The sequence below is a fragment of the Triturus cristatus genome, chromosome 3_2, assembly GCF_964204655.1.
Source record: "Triturus cristatus chromosome 3_2, aTriCri1.1, whole genome shotgun sequence".
Lineage (NCBI taxonomy): Eukaryota > Metazoa > Chordata > Amphibia > Caudata > Salamandridae > Triturus > Triturus cristatus.
Window position 1 is genome coordinate 680,146,104 of NC_140584.1, and position 13,486 is coordinate 680,159,589.

General features: G+C 42.5%; 1 protein-coding gene across 1 annotated transcript in view; it reads right to left on the reverse strand.

Annotated features, from left to right (window-relative positions):
- ZC3H15 (zinc finger CCCH-type containing 15) overlaps positions 1–13,486 on the reverse strand; it is a 235,333-nt gene that overhangs the window by 64,214 nt on the left and 157,633 nt on the right. The window contains exon 6 of the mRNA XM_085648699.1: positions 4,732–4,914. Coding sequence (XP_085504825.1) covers positions 4,732–4,914 — 183 coding nt within the window. The remainder of the gene's footprint in view (positions 1–4,731; positions 4,915–13,486) is intronic.

Consider the following 13,486-nt stretch of genomic DNA (forward strand, 5'->3'; position numbering starts at 1 on the left):
GAGGGTAGTATCAAAAAGGCGCCTGTTCCATCACAGGTGAGGCATGATGGGAGTGGACTGAGTGGAAGGGAAAGAGGCTCCCAAAGAGCAAAGCCAAACCGGGGGTCGAAGTCAACCAGAGACCCACCCCCGAAGAAACAGCAGGAATAAATCAGATACTTGAGAAGTGGAACGCGATCAAACACAATACCGACAGAGGCAGAGGAACCATGGAGGCCGAAATAAAAGCACTGCAATGGCGCTGAGCCAGAGCACAAGTTAGAACCCAACAATCTAACAATGGAGCTGAAAACCATGCGCATTAAAAGCAAGAGGTGGAGTCATATTACCTAGTGACTCAATAATTCTTTGATGAAACATCTTACCCACATCCAGGCCCAGCACTAGATGGCAGGAGCATGCACAGCATGAATATTTAAAACCACACATGCCTCAAACACATTGTTTCTGTGAATAAGAGGGTGTCAAGCTTGTGAGGGTGAGGTCTGTGATGCCTGGAATACAGCAGCGCAAGTGCTAATGCCCGAGTTAGAATACGTGTTCTGTAATTTGAGGGTGTACAGTAGTTAGTGGAACATGTATGAGGTTGGGTATATGTGTTGTGCAAATATTATGTGAGGGTTGGGATCCTCTGGGTCTGGGTGTGATTGTGGGAACTGGCTGTATGGGGTGCTGAGTGAGGCACATGATTTTATCTTGCCTTGTAAGTTTCAGTAGAACAAGGGTTCTGGACCAAGGCCCAACCTGGCCCCAACAGGCACAAAACGGTGATACACAGGTCTGCGTTTCCCCATAACAGGAAAAAACAGGCAATATCATTGTCTGTGACCACCCTTTGCTGGGGACGTCCAGGAGATGGGATGCGCTGAAGAGCTGAGTCAAATAGAGAGAAAGCAGGAAATTATGCTACTTTTAGATAGAGTACAGGAAATGAAGTCCTCTTGAATGGCTTTTAAATATGTTTTTTTAAATGGCTTTTGTGGGGGCCAGATATACTGATATGAAGTGTTTACGGTTCATGCAAGCAGAGGGAACTACTCTAACTTCTATAACCTCCATAAAGACCCTTACGTGCAGAAGAAAAAGTTAAATACCTTTGGTAACTAGTTCCATTTGATACTATGGAACTAGTATGGACACAGTCATGGTCCAGAAGTCAAACACTTATATTACACACAGTTGTGCAACCAGACATGACAATGCTATAGTACTGCTTGCCTAATCATTACATTCCCAGACATTTTAGCCCAATGGGCATCGAGATTTAAAGACTGAGGGAAGGTAAGTATGTGGTAATTTTAGAGAGAACAGTATCCATCCAACCCATTATTACCAAAAGGTATGTAACTTTGTTTTTTAACCACTACACACTTACCAAAAATCCCCCAGCAATACCAAAAATCTGGATGGAAGTTCCACAATAGCCAAAAAGAAAAGTTATTACCGAAAAAGAAGATAAGCTACTGATCCAAAGTCTTCCATGAGTGCACGGGAAAGGGAATCTGGCAATTGAACAGCTTAAGATTAAATTCTGCATGCAATTTTGGCAAAGAACAAATGGTGTCTTCTCCTTATTAACAATTTTGTCACTGGAAGGCATGGGCAAAGGCTTATCCCCCAACAAGGCCTGTAATTCAATCATCCTTCTGGAAGATCACCAGGTTCTTGCAACAAAATACGGCCATACTTTTTCACAGTTTAGTTGTGTGGCCCCAGCTGAGGAGATTGTGTGAAAAATCCACTTGCATGTATCAAGATGTGCCCAAACCCAAAACTGGCAGGCAGACTCCCAAATAGGGCCTTACAAAATGATGTCTCAAGCACATCCTTTATGCAGCCCCCATATAACCAATGACGTTCTTTCCTGTCACAGGGCCAACAAATATCAAGCTTTCAAAAACCAAATGTGCAACTTTTGGCATCTGTTGTTAAGGTGCAGCAGACTAATTTCATCCTGAGCGAACCAGTATGAATGAAGGCAGTGTGAAAAGACATTTCTTTGATGAGATCCCTATACTAATTCCCCTCCAGGCCAATTCGGAACCACCAGAATTATTTTTGCATTAAACATCCTCAATCTGGTGAGCATCATGGATAGGACTGGAAAAGCTAGAAATGTTTGACATCCACGCAATCAAAAAAACTATCCCCAGAGTACTCCTTCTCAGAAACTATCAAGATCAACACATCAGGCATTTTGTACTAGGGTGTCTTACAAAGAAACTTCAGCTGCACACCACTAGAGCTCAAAAACAACCAAGACCACTTATGGGTGCAGGCTCCACTCATGAGTTATGTAGCCTACAGACTACATTTGCCTAAGGACTGCCTTCTCCTGCCACATAGCCAACAGTCCAAATATCGCCGTGCACCCCTTCAAGAAGTCATTCCCTATTACTTTTGGTCGGTTGCACTTCAGGCATACTGTTGGAAAACACCACCAAAGTGCATTGCACAAAAGGGAGAACAGGAGTCAATGCCACTTGACAGCCCAAAAAAAATAGTGTTTAGCAGTTCTCTCAATATCTGACAAAAGACTACCATTTTTCAGATGTTCCTAATACGCTTCCCACACTTTCAGAGATGCAACTAAACACACTTGTACTGCCAGTCTAGAAAGGAAAGGCATGTCTTTGCAACAGGTTCTAGTTCTGCTACTGACAAACATTCTGGTCCACTGTTGTGTGTGTCAGCTGCCCTTGATTCCTTAATGATCACTGATGCAACCTTACTTGAGGTACTACTGCGCCACCTGGTGACCCAGCAATCTTAAAAAACAGTATTACCTCAATTGTCCAACAGAGTACAAAATAGTCACTTTTTTTTAACACTTCAGCAGTAAAAGGCTAAGAGAAATGTCGACCAATATCACAAGAAAGCCAAATCTTTTAGCTTGCTTAAAGTTTGATTTTGCGAACGTCGGTAAAAATCAAAACTTATGTAGCAACTTTTTTAAAAAAGTTTCAACTGCCTTTTTTGCAAAGTATCTTTCTGGAGCCATCAATCAAGCAAAAGAAGTACCTGAACCACTCAAGGGGGTACTTGTAGACCCTCCCACATAACTTGCAACCCAGTCTTTCAGGCCAATTTCCTGTTGGAGTGGGAGGAACAAATGAGCTCCACAAGAAACATGAGAACTAGGTGGTGGGGATTAAGACATGCCTTAAATCTTTTAACCCCTATGCTCTGCAAATGGGGTTTATGGCCTATAGTTTTGCAGCCCTGTCTGGCAGAAGCACCGTGGAGCACTTACGCGATAGTAGAATAAACTCTGTTTTTGTACACTAAGCACTTATTTTCAACTGTGACATCCACTAACTGATACTGAAGTAGCACTAGGCCTGGGCTAAAATTTCATTCCGTTCGCGGAAATTGCGATAATTTGACATTTTCGCGTTCCGCGGAGAGCGCGAAAATGTCAAAATTTCCGCTTTCCGCAGCTTGGCAATAATTTGTTTCTTGCTCGCGCTGTAAAATAATACATTCTCGCGCGCGATCGCCTTACCTGAATCCCTGCGTTCGCCGACAAGTTTTCTTGATCCGGTCGCGTTCTCCATGAGATGTTGTATTGTTTTTAGCCATTTGCGCTGTCTCGCGACAGTTCGTGCCCGCAGTGACGTCATGCGTCGCGCGATCACGTCTTTCTTCTCGCGATCATGCACCACGAGACAACTCAAAACAAGATGGCCGCGCCCGCGAGCAACCAGATGGGTAAGTTGGCGACCCGCAACCATGCAGAAAATCTCGCGAACATGCGGGAAAAAAACTTCCGCATCTTCGCGATATTTCCGCTTGTTTGCGATAATTTTAAACATTTTCGCGATAATTTGCGAAAGTGGATTTCGCAAATTCTGCCCACCCCTAAGTAGCACTGGGCAAGTGTATTAATGTTATCCATGTTGCAGTCTCAAGGTACAGCTACATATCATCCACACAGTGAAGTTGATGCCAGAGTTAAGGGAACATTTCCCAAAGGGTCCGCTCCCTCACCACTTTTACCCACTGTTACAGATTAATTACTTTAGAAGCATTACTTGGTCTAGAGACAAGAGGCAGTCAATTTACTTTGAGCACCCATCTTGAAGGTTAAGAATTTGTAGCGGAGGTTAGCATGGAGGGAAATTGCAAAGGCACTGGTGCTTCTACCTACTCTCTCACACCAAAGACAACCATAACTGTTGGCAGGTAGGCCTCGTGAGGTGTGAAGGTGGAAGCAACGATTACTGCTCCTAGTTCCTCCTCTGAGCACACCCATGAGCAAATTCTCATTTAGGATCTTGTAAATGATAAGGAATCTCCATCCCAGTCCTCCTGTATAGGGGCGAAGTCACTCATGACATCCACCAAATACGAATGAGGAGATTCAGAAATAATCTTTATGAAGGCAGATGGGGCACAGCTCACTTCAGGAAACAAATGGCTCTTTTACCGGTTCCTATATGGTCAAGTGAAATAATAATGCAGAACGTGCCCCAGTTGACGGACATTTTGGTGAGAAAGGAATGTGTGCAAAAAATTACCCCACAAAGTAATATGCCCTAAGGGAACACAAGTGATTAAAACAGGCATGCAATATTCACAATAAATCAAGCTTTTTTCTAGAAAACAACTCAACTCTAGTTCTAAACTATGTTCACAGGCCATAACTCCATTATAACACAACTTTCCAACAGTGTGGTGTATTACCTTAAAAAAACGTGATCAAACTATTTTATCAACATCAACAAATACCTCCTTTTCAATGAGATCTTCCAGTGAAATTTCATCTTCTTTCTCTTCTTTCTTTGTGTCCTTTTTCAGTGCAAATCCAGGAGGAAGAGCATGACGATATATACAACTGTCTCTCCCACCAGGACACACCCAAAACCAGCCATATTTGTTATTTTCAATCGCATCAAGAAAATGTTTGCAGACCTAGAACAAGAAGAACTCTAATTATGACAAAAGCGAACACAGAGTAATGGCATATAAATTTAGGAGCTATTTTGCGGAAATATATTTTACATTTGCAGTTTTCAGCAACATTTGATCAATCTCTATATGGAACAAAGCAGCTTAGCATACAGCAGGGTTAAGAATCCATGATTTCACAATAGCAGCTCAGTTTTAATTATGTAGATCACAAAATTCACTTAACATTTTTTATCGAGGACATATAGAAACACATTTAAACCTAAAATATAATTCTAGTGATGCCAACAGTTTACCACAATTTCTCCTATTGCACAGATCAGGATTTCACAAATGTCAAAGAAGACAGCTCAAAAGGCTTCATAGAGGCAACAAGCCATTGCTTTTTCCACTAGTGCAGATCATACATTAAAATGTAACAGTGCTCCATAAGTGATCCTTCACAACGGCATCTATATAATAAAAGTGGTACTGCAATCAAACTAACTTTAAAACGTGTGAATATTTTCACAATGGAGTAACTCTAGCAGTTTTTCCTCTCTGCATAGTCTTTACTACTTGTTGACAGTAATGCTCAATCCATTCAACTGCAATTAAAGTAGGTGTGTTATTAATGGTGTCAACAGTGATGTAATATCCAAAAACCACAAGGAGTGTTATCAGTGACATTTGTGATGCCTTGGATTGTAAGACCGTAATCATAGTCCAAGTTTCCATTTAAAAGCAGTTTTTAGGAGTGTGTTTTGAAAGTGCAGCTGTCAAACTAGCATGTGTGTGTATGTATGTATGTATATATGTGTATATATATGTGTGTGTGTATATGTATATATATATATATATATATATATATATATATATATATATATATATATATATATATATATATATATATATATATATATATATATATATATATATATATATATATATATATATATATAGTTATAGTTAGGACCGTGTTTCCATAGGAAATCTGAAAATTCTATTTTGAATAACTTTGGCGCCGGTTGACAAATCCTCGCGAAATTTTCAAAACTAATGGGGCGCTCCACTCAGCTCCTACCCTGAAAGTCTCGGGGTGATTCGTCAAGCGGGGGCTGAGAAAAAAGGGGGGTCCCAAAACGTGTTTTCCCCATGCATTTTCCCATAGGACCTTTAGTCGAAGGTACAGCCCGAACGGCTGAACAGAATGACTTGAAATTTGGCAAAGAGGTAGTCCTCACGTCAGGCATGTGCCTTTTGCATATATGGTGTCAATCTGTTCAGTAGTTCCTGAGAAAATTGCAGATAAATGTACATAAATATCTATAGGCGCGCACAGTGCGCGCACCCCAACGTGCGCGAGCGTAATTCTGATTGGTGGTTACATGTCAGTCAACATTCGAATCGGTAGAAATCAGGAAGTGTCGGCCGCCATTTTGTGTGTTTACAGTGCGACAGAGAAAAACAAAGGTGGAGAACGTGAAAAGGGGGCAGGGTAGAGAGTTCCTGACCCCCTAGCCTTTGTCAGGGGGTCCCTGAAGGACCCCGAAGGGTGAAAAAAACATTTTATATTTTTTTCAAAAAATCGCGGGGTGCGCGCACCGTGCGCGCACGGTGAAAAACCTTAAAAAACAAAAAACATTTGAAACAAGCCATTCTATATTGCAGGATACACTTAATCTATAACTATATACATAGGTAGTTTATTGTAAAATAAATATATAAAATATATACACATACATACCTTAGCATTTAAAAAAACCTTACAAATTCACTTAAAACACCATAGGTTTCACACATGTTATAGTTAGCTGGACATTTCACTCGTAAAAAACCATTGAAATTCCCCCGTTATAGTTAGTTCAGATAACTATAACTCGTGCGACCGCCACTCTATCACAAGGATGATGTCATCAGTGATGCCACTGACCATGTCATGAGTGATGTAATATGTGACGTCATGAGCAGTGGATTGCGGGCGCGCGAGTTATAGTTATCTGAACTAACTATAACGGGGGAACTTCAATGGTTTTTTACGAGTGAAATGTCCAGCTAACGATAACATGTGTGAAATATATATATATATATATTCCAGCTCAGTCACAAATAATGTGAAGCACTCACGGGGCAACAGGTAGGTTGTTAGGCATTTCTTTATAGAAAGACGCGTTTCGGCGGGATGCCTCATCAGTTTCACGAAATGTTCAATATTCCCGGTCTGCTCGTTGGTATGAATATACTGTCCTCGTTTCTAATTGGATATTCACGGGCCAATGGCAAAGCTGCTCTCAATATCTTCCACCAATGCAGCAATCTTTCTGTGCGTTGCCCTCTTGGCCCCTGGAATTAAACACCATGTCCCCCTCGCCAGCTGGTGCATCTGCGATGTAGCCGCAGGCGTCGGTCGAATGGCTCGGCGTCTTCAAGCTTGTATAGCTTACGACCTAGATGGTCGACGGTGCACGCATTGCAGCAGCGGTTCAAGCAAGAATAAATCAAGGCTCCAAAGTCCCACCTTATTGCTGAACTCTTCAGGCGTGTGCTGTAATTCGCGAGGTGGGGATCGCGATTAAATGTTCCAGCTCAGTCACAAATAATGTGAAGCACTCACGGGGCAACAGGTAGGTTGTTAGGAATTTCTTTATAGAAAGACGCGTTTCGGCGGGATGCCTCATCAGTTTCACGAAATGCTCAATATTCCCGGTCTGCTCGTTGGTATGAATATACTGTCCTCGTTTCTAATTGGATATTCACGGGCCAATGGCAAAGCTGCTCTCAATATCTTCCACCAATGCAGCAATCTTTCTGTGCGTTGCCCTCTTGGCCCCAGGCGTCGGTCGAATGGCTCGGCGTCTTCAAGCTTGTATAGCTTACGACAAGCTTGAAGACGCCGAGCCATTCGACCGACGCCTGCGGCTACATCGCAGATGCACCAGCTGGCGAGGGGGACATGGTGTTTAATTCCAGGGGCCAAGAGGGCAACGCACAGAAAAATTGCTGCATTGGTGGAAGATATTGAGAGCAGCTTTGCCATTGGCCCGTGAATATCCAATTAGAAACGAGGACAGTATATTCATACCAACGAGCAGACCGGGAATATTGAGCATTTCGTGAAACTGATGAGGCATCCCGCCGAAACGCGTCTTTCTATAAAGAAATGCCTAACAACCTACCGGTTGCCCCGTGAGTGCTTCACATTATTTGTGACTGAGCTGGAACATTTAATCGCGATCCCCATCTCGCGAATTACAGCACCCGCCTGAAGAGTTCAGCAATAAGGTGGGACTTTGGAGCCTTGATTTATTCTTGCTTGAACCGCTGCTGCAATGCGTGCACCGTCGACCATCTAGGTCGTAAGCTATACAAGCTTGAAGACGCCGAGCCATTCGACCGACGCCTGCGGCTACATCGCAGATGCACCAGCTGGCGAGGGGGACATGGTGTTTAATTCCAGGGGCCAAGAGGGCAACGCACAGAAAGATTGCTGCATTGGTGGAAGATATTGAGAGCAGCTTTGCCATTGGCCCGTGAATATCCAATTAGAAACGAGGACAGTATTTTCATACCAACGAGCAGACCGGGAATATTGAGCATTTAGTGAAACTGATGAGGCATCCCGCCGAAACGCGTCTTTCTATAAAGAAATGCCTAACAACCTACCTGTTGCCCCGTGAGTGCTTCACATTATTTGTGACTGAGCTGGAACATTTAATCGCGATCCCCACCTCGCGAATTACAGCACCCGCCTGAAGAGTTCAGCAATAAGGTGGGACTTTGGAGCCTTGATTTATTCTTGCTTGAACCGCTGCTGCAATGCGTGCACCGTCGACCATCTAGGTCGTAAGCTATACAAGCTTGAAGACGCCGAGCCATTCGACCGACGCCTGCGGCTACATCGCAGATGCACCAGCTGGCGAGGGGGACATGGTGTTTAATTCCAGGGGCCAAGAGGGCAACGCACAGAAAGATTGCTGCATTGGTGGAAGATATTGAGAGCAGCTTTGCCATTGGCCAGTGAATATCCAATTAGAAACGAGGACAGTATATTCATACCAACGAGCAGACCGGGAATATTGAGCATTTAGTGAAACTGATGAGGCATCCCGCCGAAACGCGTCTTTCTATAAAGAAATGCCTAACAACCTACCTGTTGCCCCGTGAGTGCTTCACATTATTTGTGACTGAGCTGGAACATTTAATCGCGATCCCCACCTCGCGAATTACAGCACCCGCCTGAAGAGTTCAGCAATAAGGTGGGACTTTGGAGATATATATATATAGATATATATATCTATATCTATATATCTATATATCTATATATCTATATATATATATCTATATATCTATATCTATCTCTCTGCGACTGCCCCTTTCACCCAGGTCTTTCTTCGATCGGCTTCTTTCAGCAGTTGGCTTCAGACTTTGTTAAGCTCATGTTGGCTCCGTGTGATGCTATTGGCTGCATTCTTCCACCTCCACTCCATTGCGTGCTCGAATTGCATGAGGGACTACTTTGCAACTATAGCTCTCTATGGTCACACCTACTGGCTCACTCCCATGTGTCATGTGCTAATATATTGCATGTGTTAGCACATTAAACCCACACACATGGGCACTGGCAATGCCTGTTTGGTGTGCTGACACCTTTGCTACCATTTAGTAACACCAGTTGGAACCTTTGCTCTCCATTTGAGGGGGGGGGGGGGGGGGGACGATGTAAGGCATTACATCAAACTTGGCATGGAATTAGAACTTTTCTAAATAGTGCCTTTGCTTGGTTTGGTGCACATTTGTTCACTAGTTTTTCAGGAATTAGTGTTACAAAAATGTGTCGACCAGGATTTAAAGGGTTAAAGGCCAGAGATAGGTTGATAGCTTTAAAGGTGTTTTTTGATTTGCATTGACTTTAGTGTCTCTTGGCAAATTTGTACAAAAATGTGCAGAACCTTGGCAATTTTAAATTGGGGCAGATCCATCATGGGAGCGGGGAGGGCACAGTTAAAAAAAAAAAAAAAAGGAATAAGGGACAAGTTATTTTGCTAAAAACTGTATTACCCATTTCAGAAGTTGATGCGATTTGGCAAACATTTATCATGTTTAGTCTTCTGTGGTGGCAGCATATTTTATGCAGATCAAATAAGAATGGGTGTAAAAACATTTTCATATGCCAACACCTTTGAAGCTAATTAATGAATTTGCATGAAATTTGTTGTCAGCAAGTTAAGACCATTGGATAATCTCAGGTTTTATGCAGATCCACAAGTTGGGGGCAGTGGGGAGGGCAGTAAAGGTTGAGAATAAAACAAATCTACTTATAATTTTCTTCAGCACAGTTTCACAGATCTGAACACCACCAGGTAGGCAGCAGATTTAAGTTAATCTGGATATTGCAAGTTTCATGTAAAACCATCAAGGAGGGTATATTGAAGAGTTGGGGTTGCATTTAGTGTGCAAGTTGTGATGTGCATGGTTTTGTGGAGGTTATGGATTGTGGTCTTAATCATAACTTGCACAGGTTAGTGATTTTGTGGTTCTGATTTAGAACCATAAGTGAAGCTTAGCTGTGTTTTATACGGTAGGCAAGGTGTTTTAACAAAGCCAAACAAGGCTTCACTTTAACCTTTTTTTTCTGTGCAATGCATGTTTGGATTTCTTGATCATATACCGAACCAACTGCCAAACCCCCACCGCCCCTCTGGCCAAACCCAGCATCCAACCCTCCCGCAGGCTGCAAAGCCCTGCTGTGCATAGCCTGAGAAACAGTGCAGGACCTGGTCTACGGCCAGACACATCTTCCTTTTTTAGAAAGTACTTTGAATCAGAAGATCCTCCCCACATATTATAACATTAGCATTAGTATTATAATAATTGTATTGATTAATAACTATCACTATTACTATGTTAATTTAATAGGATATTATCTATATGCCAACAAAATTAACACATTACTTTAAAAAGTTATAGACATATTTGCAGTCTCAGGCAATGAATATTAAACATGTACTAGAGGAAGTGTTCAAATGCTCAGAATGTAGTGAAAAGCCATCACGAGTTCATGTGACCTATATAAATCACTAACACTTTGGATTTATTTATTATTGATTTATGCCACCAGAACACACACTTCATTTGCTTTTCTACTACAGGACGACTCAATGGAACATATTAGAAAGTGTGTCTCTTTGGTTCATAAGAACTACCACATAATTTTTAGCTAGCCTCTTCATTAGACACAACACCTCCATGTACACACCAAACTCCCTCAGTAATCATTCCAAAACAAATCTCAGCGACCTACAAATCAACATTTAAATATCGTACACATAAGCATACCACACAATTAGTTTGGACCACCACAAAATCCAAGGGCTTGTTAAAACCATTATCGCCATACAATGTAACACTATTACATGAAAAGCACAGCACTTGCATTACGAGGAGCCCTATCATCATTATGAAGTACTACCGCAGACCACACCTGATGGCAGAACATACAACACTCGCCACATGCACGGACATCAACATAATATGCACCATCCACCTTGAAAACATGCTAATGACCTTAACCGAAGTACACACACAACCCAGTGCACTTTGTACCATGAAAACACAAACAACCCCCAAAGCACCCCCTGGATCTGTAGTTCACAAATTTACACATCACCATCACTTTACTGAAATATTTGCACACTGCACCACATAACATGCTACATCATTACATTAAACAGATCCACAACATTATGCTAACACAGCACGTCTCCAAACATCTCACTAGAAGGCAATAAGTTTAACAAGCATCTCATCTCTAAACAACCAAAAGCCTGAAGTAACAGATCATAATACTCGCATCATACCACACTATCAATCCACTCAATACCTTCAGATATAGGATTCATCACCGACACCAAATTGCCATATTATTGGAAGACAACAGTACAGAACAATTCCCATCATAAAACACAATCATACGCAGTCACAAATTCACACAACCACAAGCTTAATATCACAAAACCCTTACAAAATAAGGGTGCAAGCCAACAAACACGTACTTTTTTAAATTTTAACTTAAAAGCACAACTTCGAGGTAAACATTAACCATTGACACTTACATGCATGTCCGTTTTTTACTCTGAATATTGGACATGTTACAGCCTGTAAGCAAAACATCACGTTTCACATTTGTTATACAGATTTCCAAAACCATACATTTCCCTGTTCCTAGAACAGTATGCCATGAATTCGATTCATATGACATAAGTTACCACTGCCAAAGTCTATCTTGGAACTTAGGGGACCACTAATGTGGCATCATCCTGGGGCTCTGAACTGTCCACCCCAACAATGGAATCGGGTTCTCCCCAACTTAAAGCCAAGTATGCCCTGAGGGTCAACCAAACGTCCCTGGAAGATGGCAATAGTGCTGAATAAATCTCAAACTGTGTATGCAATATATAAGAGACACTAACCATCCCTCCCAGTTGAAGCTCTGCCACACCAAGATGCAACATGGTGTTCCGCCAGTAAAAGGGCTAAGAAAAAAATAGTCTTCTTTGTACTAGGCAGGTCCTTCACCCACCCCAGCAGTGCAGTCTTAGCATCTATTGGTAGTACTGTTTCAGTCATCCTACAGATCTGCCAGCACCTTTTCCCAGTACATTCAGACCATGCTACAATTCCAAGCTTAGTACAGGAAGTCTGTCCCGAGTTCTCCACATCTATTACAGTTGGAATTTTCATGCAAGCCACATTTCCACATGCACCAGGGGGTGTAATATAGCCTATGCAGGAACTTGAAATGAATAAGAGGTGGTCTACTACTAGGCACCGACCGCCCTGTAGTACAGCAGCTTGTCCAAAAATAATCTGTTCTCTTTGTCTTGGTCCCCAGGCCACTGGTGCCAGACCAAAGGAGATGCAGAGGGGTCTCTTCAAGTACAAATGTATAAATTAGTGATATCAAATGGTTGTGGATTTTTACCTTCAGCAACTTGCCTAGCATCTGCAGCGAGGGAGGCTACAGTGGGAAGCTCGACCATGCTATCCCGGCGGTCCTCCCTGAAAGGCCAGTGAATTTTATAAATTCATGCCTTAATGAATTGAGGTGAACTCTGGGGTCCCTAATGTAAAAGGTGATCTTGTCCACATACAAAGAGCTGAGCAGTTGGAGAGTAGCGTACAGCATGACATTCATAGTAATGTTGTTTGAACTTGGTTGCCAGGCGCTACACTGCCAGCACTAAAATAGGGGGGGGGGGGGGGAGGGGGTGGGGGGACTAACAAATTCTCCTAGAGAGGCCCATCTTCCAGAGTGTAGTAAATAGATGCTCCCACTCTAGGGAGTCAAATGCCTTAGTGGCATCAAGGAGCAGTGCTGACGGCTTCGTCCTTGCTGTAGCTTGTGTAATACTGAGAGCAGTGTGTGTAAATTGTGAGCTGTGAGCCTGTCTAGTATAAACCCTGCTTGTTCAAGTAAAACAAGTCAGAAAGAAGCGGGAGAAGGCAGTCTGAGAGAATCTCTGCAAGTATTTTCATGTCACAGTTTATGAAGGACAGGGGCTGGCATGATTCATACCCATCTGCTGGTTTGCTAGCT